This window comes from Colias croceus, chromosome 9, assembly GCF_905220415.1.
Source record: "Colias croceus chromosome 9, ilColCroc2.1".
NCBI classification, from domain to species: Eukaryota; Metazoa; Arthropoda; class Insecta; order Lepidoptera; family Pieridae; genus Colias; species Colias croceus.
The window spans coordinates 3,838,999-3,862,718 of NC_059545.1; the positions used below are offsets into that span (position 1 = coordinate 3,838,999).

Consider the following 23,720-nt stretch of genomic DNA (forward strand, 5'->3'; position numbering starts at 1 on the left):
AGTTACATGGTGGCAAATAAAACGATTTCTATTTCTATTCTATTTCTATTTCTAAATACCCGCGGCCCCCTCATTAAAGCGGCTCGACGGAACACAGTGGGGTTTTAGTCGGTAAGAATCCGACATAACCCACGGCACCTTCCCCGGGGGCCGTGGGTATCTTTGGAAGATTTCCCCACTATAAAAAAAGGTATCCTGAGTGGCTTCCTTTTTTAGCGCAAGCAACCATACATAAATTTATGTTTTCTATTACCTATTATTCATAATTTACAATGCTATTGTTGTGTGTTTGTGGGTATTGGAATAAATGGTTTCTTCCTTCTTTCTTTCTAAAAATAAAATGTCCCGTGTTCTAGACTAAAAACTACCGCTATCCGCATTCATATATTTTGAAAATAAAAAATAATATAGGTTAATCATTGTAATTTTGAAACATTTTTTTATGTAATTTATTTAATTAAAAATTTATCGTTTATGTAACAAAAGAATATTTACAATATTATAAAAAATTATCATATACAAATATTTATATTAAAACTAGCTTTCCGCCCGCGGCTTCGCCCGCGTTTTTAAAGAAAAACCCGTTCCCGTAGGATTTCCGGGATAAAACCTATCCTATGTCCTTTCTCGGGTATCAAAATATCTCCATACCAAATTTCATGAAAATTGGTTCCTTAGTTTAGGCGTGATTGAGTAACAGACAGACAGACAGAGTTACTTTCACTTTTATAACATTAATAAAAATATAAAAATTAAACCCTGACAGCTAATTGATGTAGAACGTCACTAACACCACTACCATAATAATTCAGATGATTGCAATGTCACCCATAAATCAAAATCGGTTCAGCGGTTTATACTGCAGGGCGGTCTTGAGAAACCATAGCAAACGAAGGGCCTCTTGACAGAATTTGCTACAGGCCCCGCGCTGGCTTAATCCGGCACTGTAAGCAAGTTTCAAGAACAAACTTGAAAGATTGAAGTGGAGTAAATTCCTAATTTTTGGATCTTATATATTTATATAAGATCCAAAAATTTTATGCTATTATGCTTAAGAGCTTTAGAAGCTCAACATTTCAATGTTTTTAGTACCTACTTATTCAAATTTTTTTACTTGGGCTGAGAGTAAAATTTCAAGGTGTCAAGGGCAATACCGTCACGTCATGGAATAAGGTGACGATTTTGGTACCTTTAAATCTTGCCAAAGAAGTTTCACTTCTGACACGTGTCCACGGCACGCACGCTCTTATTTTTTTTATAATTAAACAATTTTGGAACGACCACTAGCAAACGTGAAGAAAAAACTCTTTGAAAATTTGCATAATTGAGATTTTTTAAACATTTGAATGCTATAAAACTAAATATAATTTTAAGTTTCCTTCACCATATACATTGACAATAATATACATAATCGTTCCAGCCTTTCAAGATGTCCACTGTAGAACATAGGCCTCCCTAAAAGATTTCCATTACGAATTATACGTAAATAACAGAATTAAATAGTTATATTAATTAATAATTTGCATAAAGACAGTTACATAAAGATACGCGTAAGAAGAACACAATGTATAGATTTAATAGGAATTCCTCTGGTAGCAGTGCTTCGTTACCAATTAGGTCAGGCTTGTTATAAGGCTTTTCTTTCTAGTTCAGGAATCTACATTTAATCCCTTCTTTTTTCTATATATTTATACGATTTTAAATAAACTTTAATGCTTATTGTTTGTAAATGCTATAAACAAGAAATATTCTTTATCATATTTTTAGAACAAAGCTTCTAGATTTTTCCAAGTGCCAGAATATTTGATACCCACGTGAATAAATTTCTGTATTAAAATAAATTGATAAGCATTTTTATTGTAAGGTTCGTTGAACTTCATCAAAAGTTCATAAATTTGATATAAATATTCTTCTTGCGAAATATTATTTAAAATGAACGGAAATTTATTTTAGGCTTGAGTATGACGACCAAAATAACTTCTACATTAATTAATTAATATTAATAATTAATCTAAAGAATTACAAATGCCACATCTATATATTAGATATTATTAGACATTGATATTCCAAACTGATTTAGTAATAAGCTTATTCATAGCATTCCACTTCTTTAGTTATATCGGACTCAAAGGGCCGTTCCTTGTCAAAGAGATGCAAGACATCGTCCAAGCAATACATACTAATGACTGAATTCTGTCTGTTTCTTGATGTAAGACGCTACCGAGTCTTTGATAGTGGGATTTATGATGAAATGTATTTAAGATTGTAAAGACTAGCTTTGTCCCGCGGTCTTACCTGCATTGCTCCGCTTCTATTGGTCTTAGCGTGATGATATTATATAGAGGCTTCTTCGATAAATGTACTAAACGGTGAAATAATTTTCAATTCGGGGTTCCTTTGATTAGCACGTTCAAGCTAACAAATTAATCTTTACAATTTAAGATAAATACTTTTAGCAAATATTTGAAAGACCTATTATTATTATAAAGATTTCATTCAGCGAGCAATTCGAATGGTATGAAGTATTTTTGATAAATAAGCGCTGTTTAAATGTAGCCTTAAAGTTTTAATCGTTATGCGGAATCGTTCCTAGAAATATGGATAATAACCGAGTAATTCCCGATGTCGATTGTCTAGCCCTGTTATTGTTTCGGCATTAACGATTTAACTTTTACATTCGCTGTTTCATCGATTTTAAAACTCTTTCTTTGAAATCTGCTCTTAACCTATTTATTTCCTTGAAATAATCACATAGTGAATGTCTTCCATATATTATTAGAAACAGCTCTTAATCTATTTTTAGATAGTTCTGGAAACTTGACTCCTAGAAATATAATATTGAGTTTATTCTAACACTCCTCGTTATTGCATGGGTGGAAACCCTGTGCCGTAGTTTTGCTCAAACTATATTGAAGTATTGGAGGTCATACGGGTCAGTTAGTCGCAAATACGAATTCTTATAAGCCGTAGTAATTGCAAAAAAATGTACAACACTTTTTGTTTTACAGAACATTTTTGTTTGAGTAAATGGTGAAAAATGTACAATATGGTTTTGTTTTAAAAATGAGCTCGCATTTCCATAATGCAACAGATTTTTTTTAACCAAGATCGACGTTACAACTGTTCATATTATTATAACGATTTTCGTAATTTTCAATTCATCATAGCTGTTATTATAACTATTATAGTAATAAAAAATAATTAAATAACAATTTTAGTTCGAATCATCTTTCATCATAAGTCACAAAATATCATTACGTTCTTTAAAACAGAATTTTCACAAATAAGGATACACTTAGGTTTATAGTTCCAAAGGCACACATACAATACTTATCACAGCGACACGATACAGGAGTCCATTGTCACAGCAATTTTCCTCTTATGTTACATAGATATAGGTTATCGTGTTGCATATAGTACAATGCTTCTCGTCAAGTGTCACCCTTTTCCGCACCGCCATGTTGCTTCCGAAAGGTGTTTTTTAGCCTTCACCTGTATAATGTTAATAAAAATACGCTATGTATAATTTTTATGCATGTGTAGGATTTTGTTAGGGTTTTGAATCGTGAGTTAGGTAAATGACCAGAATATGTTTTGCTTATTTTGAATTTAATATAGTAAAAAAGAGTATTGATGTTAGAATGATGTGTTGGCTTTGTTTATTAGCGTATTTGAATTAATAACATAATATTATGACAGGTACAATATGTGTGTTAGATATATTAGGTTTCATTTGTTTATAACATAACCCGTGAATAGAACTTGCACTATTATAATTGTAAAACTCTTTTTATCGTTGACACAAAAGCGCTTTTAATTATAACAGACATCACATAGCACATTTAATACGAGACTGAAAATAGAAAAAGGATTCAGCACTTCAAAGCATTGCGTGACGTGTTTAAAGTTTCGTTAGCTCGCTTTTGGTACATACTTTCCACATGCAAGCTGGCGCATTCATACCACTTTGATTTATATCGCGTTCGAGATTGAAATAGTTCAAGCATTCCATCCCGCTATAATAACGAATATTAAAATTTGTATCAAAATGTACATTATTAGCTTTATCCTTAGGGAAAATGATACAAAACTCGAGATAAAACTTAGATAAATAACGTGTAGAGTAGACCACAAATTAGTGACATTCCGGCGAAAAAATATACGGAAAAATTACACCATGCGAAATAATTTATCAAACACACGCGTAACAGGATCTTTTTTAATTTCCGCCTAATCATATTACGTAAGAGGGCACGTATTAATCAATTAACCTTACCCAAAAGTACCCAACATTAAATGAGCAATACGATATTTAATTTAAAAATTTCAGTCGGGTGACTTTGGCGCCCAACGTGTATATGAGATAGACTTGTAGTGTGTGCGTGTGTGTGAATAATGTGGAATAGATGATAAGTGGTGGGGACGATGGCGATGGTAATATCACAGACTACGAAGGCGGCGATTGGCGGGTTCCTCGCGCTGATGATTCTGGGCGCAGTGCTGGTGGTTGGCGCGGCGTTTGGCTGGTTCGACCCGAAGAGAGAGGATGAGGACACGCCCGCGAAGATCAGCGCAAGACTGCAAGGGAGAACCTCGTTTGTTACGCATAGAGCGGTGAGTATGGTTTCTTTACTTTACAGTATTTATCGGATCTTTTAAAAATAACTTTTTTAATGTTCAAAATAAATGAATTAAGGCTTACTGATAGCTTATTTGAGACATTTTGACACCGCATTTTGTATTTTCTTACTGACAGATAAATTAAAAAGAATCATTGTTGCAAAACCGGTTATAAATATTATGTAGGTAACCGTATTTTTTTAGACACTACAGGCGTCAGAAGAAATTGATTTTTATAATGAAATATACCAATACTACATACACATATTCTAATACTACTTACTAGAATGATATTAACGTGAAAGTTCAAACGGTACCGACACAAATTAGTTTAAATTATTTACAACATTGAAAAAGATAAATATGAACTTGACCTAAATCGAGGGCAAGGTTAAACCCTTGACAAAATAATATGAATTACGTCATTAACTACACGAAGTTTATAATATTTTTTTTAAATGTCAGAGCAAGCAAAGGGCTAAATATAACATCATAAACAGTATAAATACGTATTTGTTTTTACTAGACTATTTTACATTCAGGTATAAAATGCTTTAAAGAATGTAAACTAAAGAGCACTAACGGACCGCAACCTTGCTCTCTGTAAAGTGCTCAAACGACGGATTCAAATAATATAATATTATAGTGGAAACGTTAAGGTAAGTAATATAATATCCTGAAATGCGTTAAAATCAGATAAAAATCTTCAATTTTAATTGTGTAATAGGCACGTTATAAAAAAACCTGATTGTTATATCACACCATTAAATTTTTCAATTTGTTTGATCGTTTCGTGCTCTGCTACATTGGACTTTCGGTGCAATTTGCAGGCATTAGTAAGCATTCTGATTGCAATACAGATAAAGCGTAACAAGGCCAGAGTAGGCTATGACCTGAAAACAAATTCTACTTAAGTACGAGTCTACGGTCGGCTCTAGGGTTGCTAATGCTGCGTTATTTTACACTAGCTTCTTTCGCTTGGATTGATCTACTATTTTTTCAAACTCAAACATTTATTTATTCAATTAGTCTTCTTCTAAAAGCACTTATGAATGATTACACCTTTTACTACATTACTTTTGAATATATACAACTCAATACATAATATTATAAATGCCAAAATAATTCTCTCTGTCTACCTCTTCTTCACGCCTATACCAAAGAACCAATTTGGTTAAAATTTGTTACAAAGGTGTTAAGAGACCTAAGAAATAACAAGTTATGTTATATCCTGGAAATCCCACGGGAATCTGAACTATGTGGGTTTTCGTTTGATTACGATACTTTTGATTACATGAGACACGGGCGGAATTCGCATCTGTATATTATTATTATTAATCATACTTCAATCAATAGAATACATGATAAAATAATTTATAAGATGTAGCAGTCACAGAACATATAATATGTCTATTTAGTACTGATATTGTTTCATACACTACTTGCCAAAGACGCTTAGCTCTAGACTACTTTCAGCTACTTGAAAAGATATACAACTACAACAAAAGTAATATTAGACTGTATCTACATAAGATAACTTATCCATACTAATATTATAAATGCGAAAGTAACTCTGTCTGTCTGTCTGTTACTCAATCACGCCTAAAATTCTGAACCAATTTTCATGAAATTTGGTATGGAGATATTTTGATACCCGAGAAAGGACATAGGCTACTTTTTAGCTCGAGAAAATGACGCAATCCCGGAAATCCCACGGGAACGGGAACTATGTGGGTTTTTCTTTCACTGCGCGGGAGAAGCCGCGGGCGGAAACCTAGTAATATATAATTTTTTTTGTTGCAAATATTATATAAGAAATATAATACCTAAAAATTATTTATGATAGTCTGCTCTGCTTCGTAGCTATCTAAAAAAATCAATTTAATTCCACAAAAGAGACAACCCTGCCAGTTATTTAATAATTTATTCAATAGTAGTATTAAATTTCAAACATATCAAACAGTTTGGGATTATTTTAACGTTATATGGCTTTACTGCGATGCGGTGTGTTTATATTTTATTAACGTTTGTATACCTATGTTGTAAAAACTTCGTGTCACAGTGTTTGTTGCTATCCTCGAAAACAATTAGACCGATTTTAATGAAATTTTATATCATGAGATATCTGAGAATTTGTTGTATATTATTTTTTTATATCTCTAAGTGAACACAGAAGAGAAAAACGAATGTTGATTTAAAAACTATACATTTCTGGTGTTTTGTGATTTGGTATATCTTTCTTTCAATCTATCAATATGTAATAATTGTGATTATTTCCATGTGATTCAATAAAAAAATATAGATTACTCACTCATCTTATCATTTAACTTAACTTATCTTCATAGTTTATTATTTTTACATAGAAATATCTAATCCTAAAGGTATATATAGGTTTTATAGATCACTAATAAATGAATCAGAATTTAAAAAAAAAGACAGGTTGCACTCCGGGAGTGCCGGCAGAAGTGAAAACTTGATTATTAACGTTCAGCATGTTTGATATTTTGGAATGGTATCCGTCTTACCTACGCATGGCTTAAAAGGGCTAAAAAAAATCCGTCTTACGCTTTTTCGATCAGGCCACGTGTCCTGACGCGAGTTTAAGATTTTATACCCAACGCCGCTAAAGAAGTTTTCACTTCAATAAATCAATACCTCCAGATAAAATAAAAACAACAAAACAATTCTTAAACCCTCATAACAAAATATTTTAAATCGCAAATGAAGCAAAAAGCCTTGAATAAAAATTTATGTTAAATTAATATTTTCAGCGTCCCTTGATTTTCGTGGGGCCGTAAAGATAAGTATCTACGGTAAGCTTTTAAGCAATGTAGCAATTACGTCAACTGTATATTTTTGAATTTTAAACACTAACGGAATAAAACTCGACTCCATTTTATACTTTTTAATAAAAAAAAACTCTATTACATTTGCGTTTTCACTACATTTCAGTTTACTGCTAAAATAAATAACGTTGTAAAATGTAAAATAACATTTCATCACGCATAAATTATTATATTATAGACGTGCTATAACAATTTAATGAAAATAAGAATTAATTAAAAATTATTTATAAATGAACAGGGTTTTTTGACACAGTAACCTAGTTTTAAACAATGAAATTTCACATCCACATACGTATATTTATTTACAGTATATTTGTTGGAAAGTAGAATGTTGCGTCTATATTTTTTTAACGTTTGTCTCGGAATGTCCGTTAAACGATGTGCTTATGATTCACATGATATTGTCAAAGGGAAATTAGCGGAGTAAAAATTTAAACATAATTTACAATAACTAGTATTTTATACAGTTATAATCATAGCCGATACTGTGAACTTATGAAGATAAATAGACTAAAGATCAACATTATTATTAATTATAACGTGAATTTTTTATACGGTAACAACACAATCAAGCGTTGAAATTTGTATTGAACACTAGTAATACTAAACACCAGTATAGATAATAATTCAACTACTTAGTACCAGTATCATAATTTAATGAGAAATATATTATTTTATTAATTTGCACTGATATTTTTTTTTAAATAATTATAACTCTTGTGTTTGCTCATATATTTTTAATTTTCTATTTATGGGTACGCATATAAGCCTATAAATAATATCCCATTTAACAACGGTCCGGAAATAGAATTTAATTAAAAAAGGATTTTGTGCTGGTTGGAACGTCGTCGAAAACCATTAAAATTTTAATAAAGAAAATTATGTATGAGATTGTATATTAACGTAATCTTTAAACAACGTTGTTTAAAATGCAATTATACCGATTAATAATTTTAAAAGCAATAAAAATACTGTTAACTTTTGAAAGTAATATCATAAAATAGCCCGAGAAAATCTAACTGAAAATGATATAGATATAAATTATTTACGCTGACGTAATACAATTTTCACGAAGGTACCTATTTAATACTATAATAACATTAAGCTGGATGCTACGTAGGTAATACAAAAAAATAAGTTTTTGTTTCGTGTCTGTTAACTATATAGCCCATGTTATTTCAACATTGACTTTGCCACAGTCAATAGAAACGCGTCGACGTCCGTTATTAACATAGTTTCACGAAAGAACTGTAAGTATACATAAATTATAACAAGGTATCAGTATGATGAATGATTTGTGTATAACAATGTTCGTGACTCGAATCGTTAGCGTTTAGGATTCTTAGGCGACCCACGTCGTGACGTCATTATCCCAAATATGGGATTCCTGGTAATGTTACTGCGAATTAAGTACTGATTTGTTATGAATACTTAATGATTTTTTGTAATAAAATATGTTTATAAATATAAAATTATACGAACGTAATATACAGTTACACATTAGGTATACACTATACACTGCAAATAATATAAAGTACCTACCTAGCAAGGTTGAATACATGTAAATACATTTTACTCTTCCAAGAAAAAGATTAATTACACACAGGAAATTGTTAAAAGCAAGCGGCAAAAAAGCAAAATTGCTGTGAAAGCTAGTTATAGGTATATAATATACATAATACATATATACAGGGTTTTGCAAACACAAAAGATGCGTAAAAATGCGTTATAGTCACTCCGGAGCCATCAGTATTCAGTTCTTAACAAGGTTTGCCGAAAACAAGGCAAATCTTCAAAACGGTAAGGATAATGTAATTCAGGGCACCATGGACGTGTGTGCTTGGTTAAATCTTACGTGTTATTCTAAAATATTAAGGAATATATGAAAATTCGCTGCAATAAGTTCTTTCTTTTGTTTGATAAATATTGGCTACTAGCTTTTCGCCCGCAGCTTCGCCCGTGTAGTCAAAGGAAAAGCCACATATTATCCTATGTGTTAAACCAGGTTACTCTCTACCAAATTTCTTGAAAATCGGTTCAACAGGTTTTTCGTCAAGGACACATAATAAATATACATGTACATAGGTACACAAGTACACAGTACAATGCTTAAGTGGTTTATTTGAAGAGATTTGTTGACATTAATGTACAATGTACCTACATATTGGTCCGTGTTGGTTAAAAATACATTAAAATATACATTATAATACATTAAAATTTTAGATTATTATTATATTATAAAAATTAATTTAAATTTATATTATATTATTTTTCAGCAAATTTACATATTATTGAATTTAAAATCTGCAATAGTAATGCTTGTTTGATTTATATAATGGCTCTTTAATTATTATTGTTATATACCTAATATTTTTTAATAAAATGACAAATTGTAGTTGAATTGTAATGAACATTGAACGTATGTTGTACGCTGTAATTTCCTGTAATTAAAGGTACAGTAGATTATGTATTTTAATAAGATGTAATAAACGTGAACTGTGTCCTTTGTTGGAAATTCTATAATTATAAATATATAAATTATAAATAAATATATAAATATATAAAAAATGAGGTTATTTTGGAAGTTAAATTTATTTGGCGAACTAATTTCAAAAAATTATGTGCCTTCGATTTTGATATTAATACCACTACCTAACACAGGTTCATTCATTATAGTTTATTTTTTCATGTTGTAAAAGATATTCGGAATGAGTTGATATTATCAAAATAAAAATTGAAATTGTAAAGCGAACAGTTTGACGACTTTCCCGTGTAAATACACAAATACAATATTATTATAGCCCTTTATTACTTCAGTTCCGGAATGAATGAAAAAATATAAGCGCTGGTTTTACCTTGTTTTATAAATAGTTTAATTTCCGGAGGCTCAATAAAGTAAAAATAGGGTTCCTGGAAAAGTCTCGATAAGTGCTGTAGGTGAAAATTTTGTTAAGTAAATGGACATCATGAAATAAAGAAATACTCAATGACATTAAAGTGTGAGTAATTTTTTCAACGCTACCAAAATAAGCTATTATCAAATACTAGCTGTGCCCCGCGGATTCACCCCCATTGCTCTGTTGTTGGTCTTAGCCTGATGATAATAATATATATAGCATTCCTCGGTAAATGGACTATGAGTCTATGATCTAACACAATATAATTTTTCAAATCGGACCAGTAGTTCCTGAGATAAGCGCATTCAAACAAACAAACTCTTCAGCTTTATAATATTAGTATAGATTTTATTTAAAACATTTAATTTCAATAGTTTAAACAATCTGGAATATAAATCACTGAATATCATTTTTTTTAAGTATTTTATATTCGAGGATCAATGTGATTGTATGAAATGTGGAATTTTGGCGAAGTAACAATAATTCCTTTTGATTTATTACAGACTGGTATAATCAGTCGAGCCACATTCCAAAAAATATACAATAAATCGGTCTCTGTTTTCCAGTATGTTTATTTAAGCTGTGAATTTTATATTTAAAAACTTATAAATCAAATTCTTTATAAACATTATACTTATAGCTTACAATACGACAAAATAATCTACATTTAAAATTTTATAATCATAAATGGCTTGGCAATTCTAAAACCGATAAGTAGAGGACAACACTGCTAATTTTCAGAAGTCTTCCATGTCAAAAAATCAGAGAGTAGATATCGCCAGTGTTCAGACATCGCTAAGCAGCTTCTTATAACGACAAAATATATAAACATAGGTCATAACCATCCTAAAATTGGTATGTGTGTATTCACACAATGTAATATTGTATATAATATAGGACATAATATTCTACCATAATCTCTAGTCCTATTTAAAAACTGTTAACACCTATACCTACCGAGTATACACATAAATATACATAAAAACTTACCTAAGTATTAAATACATTCAGAGTAGGTATCTATAACAGCTAATGATCTCTTGACCTAGGTCCGTCATCAATAACTCCGGTGACAGGTTGAGCCGAAGTTTAGAAAATAGACAAAGTAAAACAATGATAGTCTTTAATGGTTTTTGTATGACAATCGAAAAACTAAATACCAAGCTAAATAGAAAGTTACTTTATTTTTATTTAAGGACTAGCTTCCGCCCGCGACTCCGTCCGCGCGGAAAAATTAAGATTTATTTTTTACTACGTATTTTTCCGGGATAAAAAGTATCCTATTTTATGCCCAGGATAATAAGGTATAATTATACCAAGTTTCATCGAAATCGAACCGTTAGTTTTCACGTGATGCCTGAACATACAGACAGACAGACAGACAGACAAAAATTTTTTAATCACATATTTGGGTTTAGTATCGATCCAGTAACACCCCCTGCTATTTATTTTTTCAATATTTTCAATGTACAGAATTGACTCTTCTACAGATTTATTATATGTATAGATAATTAATCTATAGATACTAATATTATAAAGCTGACTGTTTGTTTGTTTGAACGCGCTAATCTCGGGAACTAGAACGGTCCTATTTGAAAAATTATTTCGGTGAATTGTAGGAAGGTTATCTAATATATAAAAATCAATGCCACTTTTCGTTGTAATTCCATAACTCGAGAACGGCTGAACCGATTTCGATAATTCTTTTTTTATTATATTCCTTGAAGTACGAGGATGGTTCTTATGTAGAGAAAACGTTAATATGTACCACGGGCGAAGCCGGGGCGGACCGCTAGTAAGCTATATAACATCACGCTACGACCAACAAGAGTGGAGCCACGGGGGTGAAACCGCGTGGAGCAGATAGTTCTGAATAAATCTGTGGGTATTGTTCCAGGAAGTATAATACAAACGTATCTATATACTGTATGTATATACAAAGGATATACATACAGTATATAGATTTATGTACATTTTTTTATATTGAACACGAAAGAGCATTGATTCCGACTTTATGTGGCTAAATCGTTACAAATACAGTTTATAGTCGGTTGAAAACCACAATATCAAATACGTTGAACTGACCGTTTGAGTTTCGCTCGAAAAATACACAACATATTCGATAAAGCTGGACCCATTCGCTTCATATTCTAGAAAGTTTTTGCCTTTAAATCGAAAGACATTCGAACTTGGATTGTTTCAATACCCTGGCATGGAAGCGTATGAATTATTTATATTATATCTGAGTTTTAGCTTAGGCGTGACTTGCTTTTAGTAAATATTTACGAATATTGCGTGTCTGTTTTCATTAATCTTGTGTCAGCGTTGAAATGTAATGAAAGAGTTTGAAGAAACACGTGGGTTGGCTCGTTTAATTATGTTCGAAATTAATTTTTCCTTTGTACGTTATAATGTTTCTAAGTGTATATAGGTTTTACTCACATTAGCTTACGTTAATTACGTGTTTCTTTAATATTACCTACTAATTACTCTTTGTTTCCAATAGACTTTCCTGAATTATTGTTGTTATTGTTTACGTTTTTTTTTTATTTACCAGTTAAGAAGCAGCTTATGACTGAATCTATTGTATAAATAACATTGTATAAACTATAAATTCATTTTTTCATCTGTTAGAATTTTAAAACACGCAGTTTCTACGAACATTTAGTCAGGCTTATGTAATTCGGTCTCCGCACGTAGTGCCTTAAGCTTTCCCTTGAGCTTAAGGTATCACAGTACCAAATACCTATTCAGCCGTTTCAGCAACTTTATCATGGCTATAAACGAAAGGCAAGAATCAGGACAAGGTACTGGATTTATAACAGAAATGTTAAAGTTGTTTGTAGTAATTTCAAAAATTTTATTAAGCTATTATTGCATAGCTTCTTTCGCGGGCCTTGAGCGCGGGGACCGAATACTGAAATTCCGTAACGAAAAACCTCACGCTCCCCACTCCAACGGGCACAGAGGTGTGGCTTGAAGGCATGCTATGCAATAGCTTTACCGCGGCAGTCCCCGAGTGCCACACATCTTTTTTTATTACTAAATATTTCACTTTACCGCTTGGTTGCCTGGCAGAGATCACTGCTTAGTGATAAGGCCGCCAATTGTACTAGGTACATCTTTCTAGTACCTACCATATTTTCTTTTTATTTTTTTTTATTTCATGATTGTATTACAATAAAGTGTAATAAATAAATAATTTTTATTCGAAGCATGTAGGTATTTTCTAGTATAATAATTGTTAAAGCATTCTTATTAACGCAAAGAAAAATGTTCTTTTCTTTCACAATAATATCTAGTATAATAATATTATCTGTGGTAATATATAAAAAGTAATTTAGACCGTGTTACGTTTAATTGCTATCTCTAATACCATCTAATCGGTATTCTATTATAGTAACGTATTCTATACTAAACTATTTTTACCATTACAACAAACGATCACCCTTCCACGTTCAAAGATTAATACAAGTAAGTTATTATGTCCAGTTTAATTGGTCGTAATTCCTTGTCTTATTAGATTACAATCCGTATAAATTATACATTACATCAATTTAGTAGATAAAGCACGATTGATGACCACAAAACAAATTTTTCCAACTTATCTTTGTTGAAGGAATTATACCAAAACAGACTGTTGTCCATCACGGAATACTCTCATTAGGGACTGGTTCAGCCCATGATAATTTGATGATAGTTCTTGAAACTACATTATTGATATTATTGCGATGTCATTTTGTATGTGTGTTTATCAAATATTCAAATATTACTTGCTTATGACGTGGATTACATGACACAGCGTGTGTTTGTGAGCTTTCGTTACGCTTTTGATACAAGGCTGTATGAGTCATATTCGTACATTCTCGATCAATGCTTTTTATTTTTGATGCGTTACATATATCTATTTAGAAATAACTAGTTTTCTGCCCGCGACTTCGCCCGCTATATCAAAGAAAAACCCGCATAGTTCCCGTTCCCGTGAGAATTCCGGGATAAAACCTATCCTATGTGTTAATTCAAGTTACCCTCTATATGTATGCTAAAATTCATTGTAATCGCCAATCGGTTCAGTAGTATTTGCGTGAGTTACTAACATATTATATACATAATTGTACACATACATCCATCCTCACAAACTTTGGCATAATATAATCCAGTTCGTAGGATACGCTTTTTAAGGCGACGGACGGGGCGTTTCGAAATTTCGAACACTAGGTACAATAAGTGTGGTCACGGTGAGACTAAGGGCGTATTCAGAAAGAAAGCTGGAAAGTTATACGCGCTTACCGGCGCATATATTTTCCTGCGCGGGTTACCAGCGCTGACAAGCGCCGGTAAGCGCTTATAAGTTTCCAGCTTTCATTCTGCATACGCCATAAGATACGAATCTTCAGACAAATATTATAAAATTGTACCTATATATTTATTTGGATTTGAATGACGCAGGTAAAATAATTTGGTTGAGATATCGGAATATGATACCGTTTATTACTAAGAATTACGGACGAGCTTAAATAAATAAGGCAATTAATAACATGAAATTATTTTCGCTGAGATCAAAGCACAATTTGTATAGAACAGAATTTCATTTTAATGTGAATTTACTTTGCAGTCATTTCAAATATTTGTATGAAAACGGGACGTATAATTACATATAATTATACTAAATTACATTTTTGTGAAGAAGTAATTAATAGCTTCTTTTTTATTGTTTAATTTGATGGAATAAATTGCTTAATTAAATTCTTTAGTAATACCATTGATGATAATTATATCATAATATAATATTTACATGATGTAAATAGAAAATCGGGTTTCATAATACATTTATAGGGAGGTTTTATTAAACAAGATTTTGAGGTAAATTAACTTAAGCCGACTAAACTTTTTGGTACAATTGTTTATATTATTTAGTTAAAAATATGTATTAAAACGTAGATAGTTACATACAGATCAATATAAATGTGACTTAATGCTTTCAAATCAAATTTACATGAATTATATTATGAAGCTTCGTAAAACCTTTAGGAAAATTACAATATATGGGCGCGTTGTGACCTTTATAAATATAAAGGACGTTTTACATGCGACATTACTTACGTTGACATTCTTAAATTTTATCCCTTAGGAAATGCCGTGATTTCACGGAATATGCTTTATGTTATAACTCATCGTCTTGCTTGACATAAAGACTAGAATAATTTATTATTGCCGTCCCCGAAAGGCTAAACGAAGTGGAATATTAAACTACGTATTTACAAGATTAAGAAAATATTATATTTTATAATAAATCGATACTGTACGTAACGGTTGGCTATCGAGAGCTATATACATTGTACAATTTTTTATTGTACATAATATAATAGTATAATAATATAATTAGGTAACGAAATAAATTTCTATAATAACATATACTAGTTTAGTATAATATTGTAGAGATTTTTTTGTTTGTTTGTTTTAATGGATACACTTAAAAAGTACATTTAATCCTGAGTGACATCGTATATTTGTTTCCGAACGAACCCCCGGTTAGCTGCTAGTCACTAACGTGAGACTTAACAAAGCTACGGCGTAGCTGGACTAATGTATATAAACGATGTTAGACTCTCTTTGTCTTAATATTCATTGTTCTGGAAGGCGAGATTGTTGTTAATTACGCATTATTTTGTTGAGAAAATCATTATAATCACAACATATCATAATATGACACATTGATACATGATACATAAACAAAACAATTCTTAATTATTGTGTTGTTTATAGTTATAAATAATATTTTTTTTATCAAAATACAATATACATACATAATATTATAAAACAAAGTCATCCGTTATGTCTGCCTGTGACTGTTCGCAATAAACTCAAAAACGACTGCATCGATTTTTATTTTGTTTTCATGTATTGATAGCGTGGTTCTCGAGGAAGGTATAACATATTTTGTTAAGTTTTAGAGCACGCGTTAGCTTTAGTGTTAGTTTTTATAATTATAAATAAATTAAAAAAAAAACAAAATGCAATTATTCAATAAAACTTGCCTCTCGCAACTTATTCCGAGCGTCAACTTATCAAAAAACACTCCTCGGTATTGGAGCGTACAATCCAACTGATTTGTATTCCGTCCAACATATCGGAATAACCGAAGTGAAATTTAAACAGAATAAAAACTGTATGAACAAAAAGATTGAAATATATTTTTTGTTTCAGGTGAATCCAGATGAAAACCGATTACCCGTTATATCCCACTCTTCACCATGTGAGTACCATTCAGAATTGAATATACTTTTGTTACTTTAAGCCATTTTATGTATTGCTTTTCAATTTAAAACGTTTTATGCAAAGAGTTCTATGAATGCAAAGAGTTCTATGAATTGGAAAGTTACTGTGTTACGGTTTTACGCTTTAACTAGGTATGTCCGATTTTAATGATATTTGCAGCAGACACATGCAGATGCAAACATATTTCAATTATATCTACAATTTATTAATATTATATCTACTCCTTATAATTGTGGTGTTAATTTAAGGAAAAACACTTAAAGCCAGAAGATGAAGGTATTTATTAAATATTGAAAAAAAAAATTAATAGTTTAATTAGGAATAGTTCAGGATACATCGCCCATTTTTGCAAGTGACTACTATCAAGCTAATTTTCCGTTTGTAGCTTTATTTTGATGAGACGCCCAATAATTTCGTGTAGTAAAGTCTCGATTGTGGTAGCTAACAGAGATAATAAGGATAAAAATTTTTGATTTGATGGTTCTCAAATTTTTATTACTTACTGAATTTTTTTTTTGTTCAATCTCAAGATAATTACCTAAATTATTCGAAAAAATATTTGTCCTACAAAATCTATGGTTGGTTCAAAGAGTCCCCCTTTCCAAAGTGTATCGATAACGAGGTCATCATAAATGATTACTAACAGCTGATATTTTTGTTTTCACTTAGTTAATGTTTATATAATTCAACAGACATATTGTCCTACAAATTGCGTAATAAATATTTGAGAACCATCAAATCAAAAATTTGTATCCTTGTTATCTCTGTTAGCTACCACAATCGAGAGTTTCGTACACGAAATTATTCGGTGTCTCATCAAAATAAAGCTACAAACGGAAAATCAGCTTGATAGTAGTCACTTGCAAAAATGGGCGATGTATCCTGAACTATTTTCCTTACGACACATGAAATTTTAGTGTGGTAGCAAGATATCGTTTTAATTTGCATGATATTTTGGAAAATGAAAGTATTTTTTATTGTTTATTATTCCCACAGTTGTTCATAAAGGAGATAAAGGTGATACTGTAAGTATTTGAACTATTTTTTATCTAAATATTATATTATTAGTATCGTAATATTTCTGGACCTAATTTTAATACGGAATCTTTTGCTTTTATATATCATAATTTTTGCTTGCTAAAATATTGTAGGTATAACCCAACGTGCACCATATATAAACATTTTACTCCATCTTATAAACAGAATTAGGACTTGTATTATCCTAACAAAACAGCCGGATTTCTGGCCAATAAATTCTCGTGAGAACTTGTCTCGTATGTATAATGGAAAAGATGATAATATCGCTGAAAACTCTGTATTGTTTAGAGATTAGCCGACGTGGACGGGGATGTGGGTCCATCCGGAGATACGAAGGACCGTGCGAACAACGTACGTATACATGAATATATTATAAATAGCTATTGTGCAAATTTTGGTGTAAATAGGGTAATGAATCTCATTAAATAGAAAAGATAGAGACGTATAATATGTTTTGCAAAGTCTATTATTACATACGCAAGTCCTCATTAATTTATCTTAAGCTTTCTAATCTTATCTTATTAGACGACATAACATCATTAAAAACAAAGAAAAAGATAAGAAACTAGAGGTAGTTTTGCTTGACAATCTTTTCAATCACCATCAAGACAGGTGACAACTCAGTCTGCCCACAAGTAGATGCATTGTATATATACAATTAATTAACCAAGCTTAAAGTCCTTTAAACTATTTTACCAGGAAACATAATTAAAAATTAAAATATTTTCGAAACAGGTTCAAATATCGCCACAATGCAAATGCAGTATCAACGACTTATCACAAATGCTTGCTTCGATTCCAAGTGTTAGAGGCCCACCAGGGCCTCAGGGCCCTACCGGTGCTGACGGGACTACAGGAGTTCCTGGAAAAACGGTATGAATGTATTTATTAATAAATAAACAATCAATTGTATTCCCAATAGAATGTTTGCTATTTTATTACTAGTAAGTATATGGTTATCAAAAATAAAAAAAATAAAAATAAAGCAATTCTTCTATATCAATTGTATTTTTGCGTTTGTTATCTCAAAAAAGTCATAATACCAACAGGACATAATATTATGATTATTTTAAATATTTAATTTAGTATAAGCTTAGTATAAGTAATATTATGGCAACTGGGTAGCTAAGAGCTGTATTCTGTAACTTAAACAGCGTGCTACTAAAATTTACCTTTTTATACTGCTTCTATTAGACGCCTTATAAAGATAAATTCCGCAATGTTTTTTAATTACAAACATCTACTTAAAAGGGTCAAATGGGAGAACAAGGTCCCCCTGGCCCAGTTGGACTAAAAGGTGATAGAGGAGAAACGGGTGAAGCTGGAGCACCTGGTATTGAAGGACAACCAGGTCCTAAGGGTGAACCGGGGGCCGATGGAACACCTGGTCTCCAAGGACCTGCGGGGCCCCCAGGCCCTCCAGGTGCCGTTCCTCCGCAATTATTGGTAATAGAAGTTTTTCTTCTTTTCATAAATATTTTATTTGTAATTTGTCTACTTCTAATCTCTCTCCCAATTATAATATTAGGAGAATTAGTGACTTAAGCCTTAAGCTCATATTAAGAACTAATAAAGCGTCAAAATAAAAGCGGAAAAAGAAAAAGACAATATTATTATGGTCCTAAAAGCAGCAAATTGCTAAATTAAATTTAGCTGCGACCCTTAATGGAAAGTGTTACCATAAGATACTTATAATTTTCGTTTTGCCGGAATTTTAATAGAATTTCACTTATATTTTGTACTAAAAGGTATTTTTAATTGCGTGAGAATAATTTTGAGCCCGGAAAAGTTAAGGTAAGTTCTATATTTGACGATGAATGGAATGAACATCTTTAAATAATTTAAAATTATATTTGTTAGCGTAGAAATCAGAGAAATCGAATATGAATAATAAGGCTTCATAAATTTTTCATGATCGAATCTTTGTAAGAAACTTCCCAAGGGAGTAGGATTGTAAAAATAAATGAGAAGCTCTTATTTCCGGTACAAGTAATTTAAAAAATGTTTGATTTGGCGTTAAAATTAAAATTGAATAGTATACTTTCTTGTTCCTGTATGTTCTTATGTCAATTAGCTTAGTCTTACGAGAATCCATAATAAAAATAATATTAACGATTATAAGTGTGAAAACAGTATTAATTTCGTTAAATTTTAGTTACAAAATCAACTCAATATAACATAATCACTTTTAATCTCGTAATTAAAGATCAAATACCTACATAAATTTATTATAAGCCTTAATATTATTATTTATTATTGTTCATTTCATTTTCAATGTAGGTACGTACTATTTATAATAATGCAAATTCACATTTCTTTTCACCGCAGTGTTTTGTGAAATTTTTTAGATGAAATCTCAATTTTGTTGTTACCTTCAAAATAATAGGCATGTCGTATATAAGACAGTCTGTATAAGACTAATATCAAATCGATTTCTTTCAATTAATGAACGATTATCTTATAATATATCTAACAAATGATATCAATTGAAACGTGAAGTAGCATATACGCGTTTATTATATCTAACCTACTTCAAATACAATATTATTACCGTAGTATGAGACATAATAGACACATGTCTCTATGGAACTAGTTAATTGAATGTTTTTGTTTCAATGAATACGTCGACTGCTTTATAAATGAAATCTAGAGTTTAAAATAGGTAACAAGAAGATTTATTATTATTGAGACCATACATTATGTGTATATGATATTTTAAAAATATTATAATTCAGTCCTCGATATACACACAAAATTTCATGAGTATCGGTCAAGCCGTTTCGAAGGAGTTAAACAAGAACTTTATAAATTAGATATCTGTGATATTGTTTATTCAGCTAAACTCCAAAACCCATACACGACCACTATAATATCCTATTTGTATTCATGCACACACGGACCGTTTAACTCCTTCAATCTATCTTACAAGTTTTGATGCAGGAATCAACGGGATTATACGCGGCCGGGGGCGTCCCTGGACCCCCAGGTGATAGAGGTCCGATGGGTCTCCCGGGACCCCAAGGCGAAAGGGGCTACCCGGGCAATAAAGGAGAGAAGGGATTACACGGATCCAAAGGCGACAAAGGGGAACGGGTGAGCCATTTATCATTATGACACTGGCACTGGACATGAAATTAATGATTGAGTTGTGAGTTTTGTTTAGCCCGATTTGTGTTGTTTTGATAAGTGATGTTGGTCGCGTGTTAATGTAGCACTGACAATGATAGTATTGGAAAAATATTGGACGTATTTTTAAGTAGAAATACCAATGTAAGTACTACTTACTTCGAATATTATCAATATTACTCTAATTTTATGTTGTGATATTTATCAAAAATATTGTCACAATAAAACAGTAAACAGCCAAAAATCAATGTATAGGTACTTATTTATCAAAAATATTGTCATGTTAATAACAGTCATGATAAACAGGTAAGAAATCAATAGGTAAACAATACTTTCTATTCACAAAAATTGTAGACTCCGATTTCAACAGTCAATAAACAGTATCATTTTTTACAAAACCTTTATTCAATTAAAAAAATCTTGTCGAATAATTGATAATTAAACTCCGTCCTCTCATCCTTTACTTGGCTGAAGTTCAAATATACTTCCGTTTTAATTGCCTCAAGTCTTTGATGTCTAGATCTTCATTACTTTTAAATCTTCTAGAATTTTATTTCTGTCTTCAAGAACGTTAGAGCTTATTTATTATTACATTGTTCTGGAACGGTTAAGGGGTTCCAGTTAAAATATTTAGCTGAATCAATTCAATTTGTATATCGGTACAAAAAAGTAATTTATTAACCAATATTTATACCAGCAATCTCGAAATTGCGTAACACAACGTCGTAACAATATAGGAAATCAGAAATCGCAAGTCACACACGTATTCGGGAAATAAACTTCGCAATGCAATAATGGTCCATTTTGACCCTCGTAACGTACCGTTATGTTACTTGGAGCGAAGATTATAACTACGTTATAACCGTGTACCAGCGTTGCGCGTTATTACTGTTATAGGGTTACACGGGGTCGCGAGGGCCGCACGGCGCGAAAGGCGAGCGCGGCCAGGCCGGCAAGGACGGGCTGCCGGGCCTCCCGGGCCCCCACGGCCGACCCGCTGAAAAAGGCGAGAAAGGTAACAAACTAACTCAACCATCAAATTTTATGTTTCACTATGCCTTTTATTTATGCGAGAGAAACGCGTTCGCAACGTTTTAGGGCTTTATTGCAACGATTCAGAAAATCTTTATTTCACTACCGGACCCTTCAGATGGAATTCCGTAGCAGCGCGCATTATTTATTGTAATACTTCGTTTTATATGTTCAATTATGCCGTTTGTTTTATATTTTGCTTAAAAGAGCTTCCTTTTTCATTTTTTGGCGCATTCCCGTGTTTATGGGAGGTATTAAACGTCTCATTTTCATGCGTTTTATGCGTCCATGGATGTATTGTTATTCGTTTTGGATTGTTAAATATTTTTTTATGTTCTTGTAAACATAAACGTTTGTCATGTATTTTTGAGTGGATTGATTCTTGTATTTTTAATGTAGAATATTTTTATAGGTGCTCGTGGTCTGCCGGGTCCCCCCGGGCCTCCACTGCCAGCTGTGTCTGAGAACTCCGTTTTAGGAGACATCGCTAGATCAGGTTGGAAAACAATTAAGCTGGTTCTAGTTCAAATACATCACGTAGTTGATTGCCTCCGTGCAGTAGCTGGAATTTCAATCATGCTTCAAGCGAATTCCTAAAATAGACATAGATAAAAACCTAATGAAAATAATACACGGGCTCGATAAGTTAAAAGTTTCCACAAATCGATTGATGCTTCACATTATTTTCGTGTCAAGTAAGCTAACACTATTAAAACTATAGTTTCAAATGTTAATTAACATCTTTCCGCGACAGCTTCGAATCAAATTAAAAAATTGTGTAGTTTGACCGAGGTCAAATATTTTGAAATGAAACTCTGCCGATATAATTTTATACTGTAGGTACTCTAACTACGTCACATTCGTTAGAATCATTTGCGTAATTAGCATCGTAAACGTACAAATACTGTGATGGTAATAACAAATCAATATGGTACATAATACATCACATAATCATACATTATCAGGAACAAGTCCCACTAAATATAGGTGAATTAAATCTATTGAGTTATGGTAATGAATATGGTAATGTTATTAAGGATTGAATTATGCTTACTACTTATTATATAAAAGCTATGTCACGGGAGACTCGTGTGTACCCGCCCTTATGTGTATTAGTTAATTAGATACACGATACTTGCTTATAAATATAGGATTTCAAATTGTCTATGTATGTAAAGTAGTGAAAATATTGATTTGATAATATAATCACATGAATAAGGCGAGTCATTATATTTTAAAAGTCAATAAAATTTGTGTTAAGGTACTCTACGGAGGCCTTTTTGTTTTATTCATAAACTGACATGAAAAGTGCATGAAAATTTGAAGTACTAGCTGGTTTTTATTCTGAAAGTCTCAATTCTAGGAGATTTAGAAAGCCATTATGACATATTTGTAGTCTGTTGGTGAAAATATCATGCTATTGAATGGTTATTAACTAATAATAAAATTTTTACTGTCTGAATCTAAACTTTAATACTATTTGCATCAATCTTAGCAAATAGTTTTTCATGTAAAAAGCAAAGGATTATTACCAAAGATGAATTAAACTTCTTGAAGCGAAAATAAAACCGAGAAGTGACGAAATCTTCGGAACTTCACGTAGCAGTAAAAGTTTTGATTGCTAGTGTTTTCTATAATAGCTTTGTGTAAATTTTCAAACTAGTTCCGAAGTTCACGTTCCTTCTATGTCAAATAATTTACTTAGTAACACGTGTTCATACATAATTAAGTTTTCCGGAGGTTTAATAAACTTGCCGTGGATTCATTACGATTCTGAATTATAGGGATAGTTAAATCAAGTTCTGTTATATTTACTTTTATAATTATTCTGAGTGATACTTCAGTTAATATAGCCGGAACTTCATTTTTTCTAAAGTAATAT

General features: G+C 31.5%; 1 protein-coding gene across 1 annotated transcript in view; it reads left to right on the forward strand.

Moving 5' to 3' along the window:
* Positions 1-4,332: 4,332 nt before the first annotated feature.
* The window catches only part of LOC123694544 (collagen alpha-1(XVIII) chain-like), a 33,481-nt gene continuing 14,093 nt past the window's right edge, over positions 4,333-23,720 (forward strand). Inside the window, exons 1-9 of the mRNA XM_045640008.1 lie at positions 4,333-4,614; positions 16,571-16,619; positions 17,639-17,667; positions 17,969-18,031; positions 18,416-18,553; positions 18,932-19,126; positions 20,621-20,773; positions 21,704-21,821; positions 22,251-22,334. Of these exons, the coding sequence (XP_045495964.1) occupies positions 4,426-4,614; positions 16,571-16,619; positions 17,639-17,667; positions 17,969-18,031; positions 18,416-18,553; positions 18,932-19,126; positions 20,621-20,773; positions 21,704-21,821; positions 22,251-22,334 (1,018 nt within the window). The 5' untranslated portion in view covers positions 4,333-4,425. The remainder of the gene's footprint in view (positions 4,615-16,570; positions 16,620-17,638; positions 17,668-17,968; positions 18,032-18,415; positions 18,554-18,931; positions 19,127-20,620; positions 20,774-21,703; positions 21,822-22,250; positions 22,335-23,720) is intronic.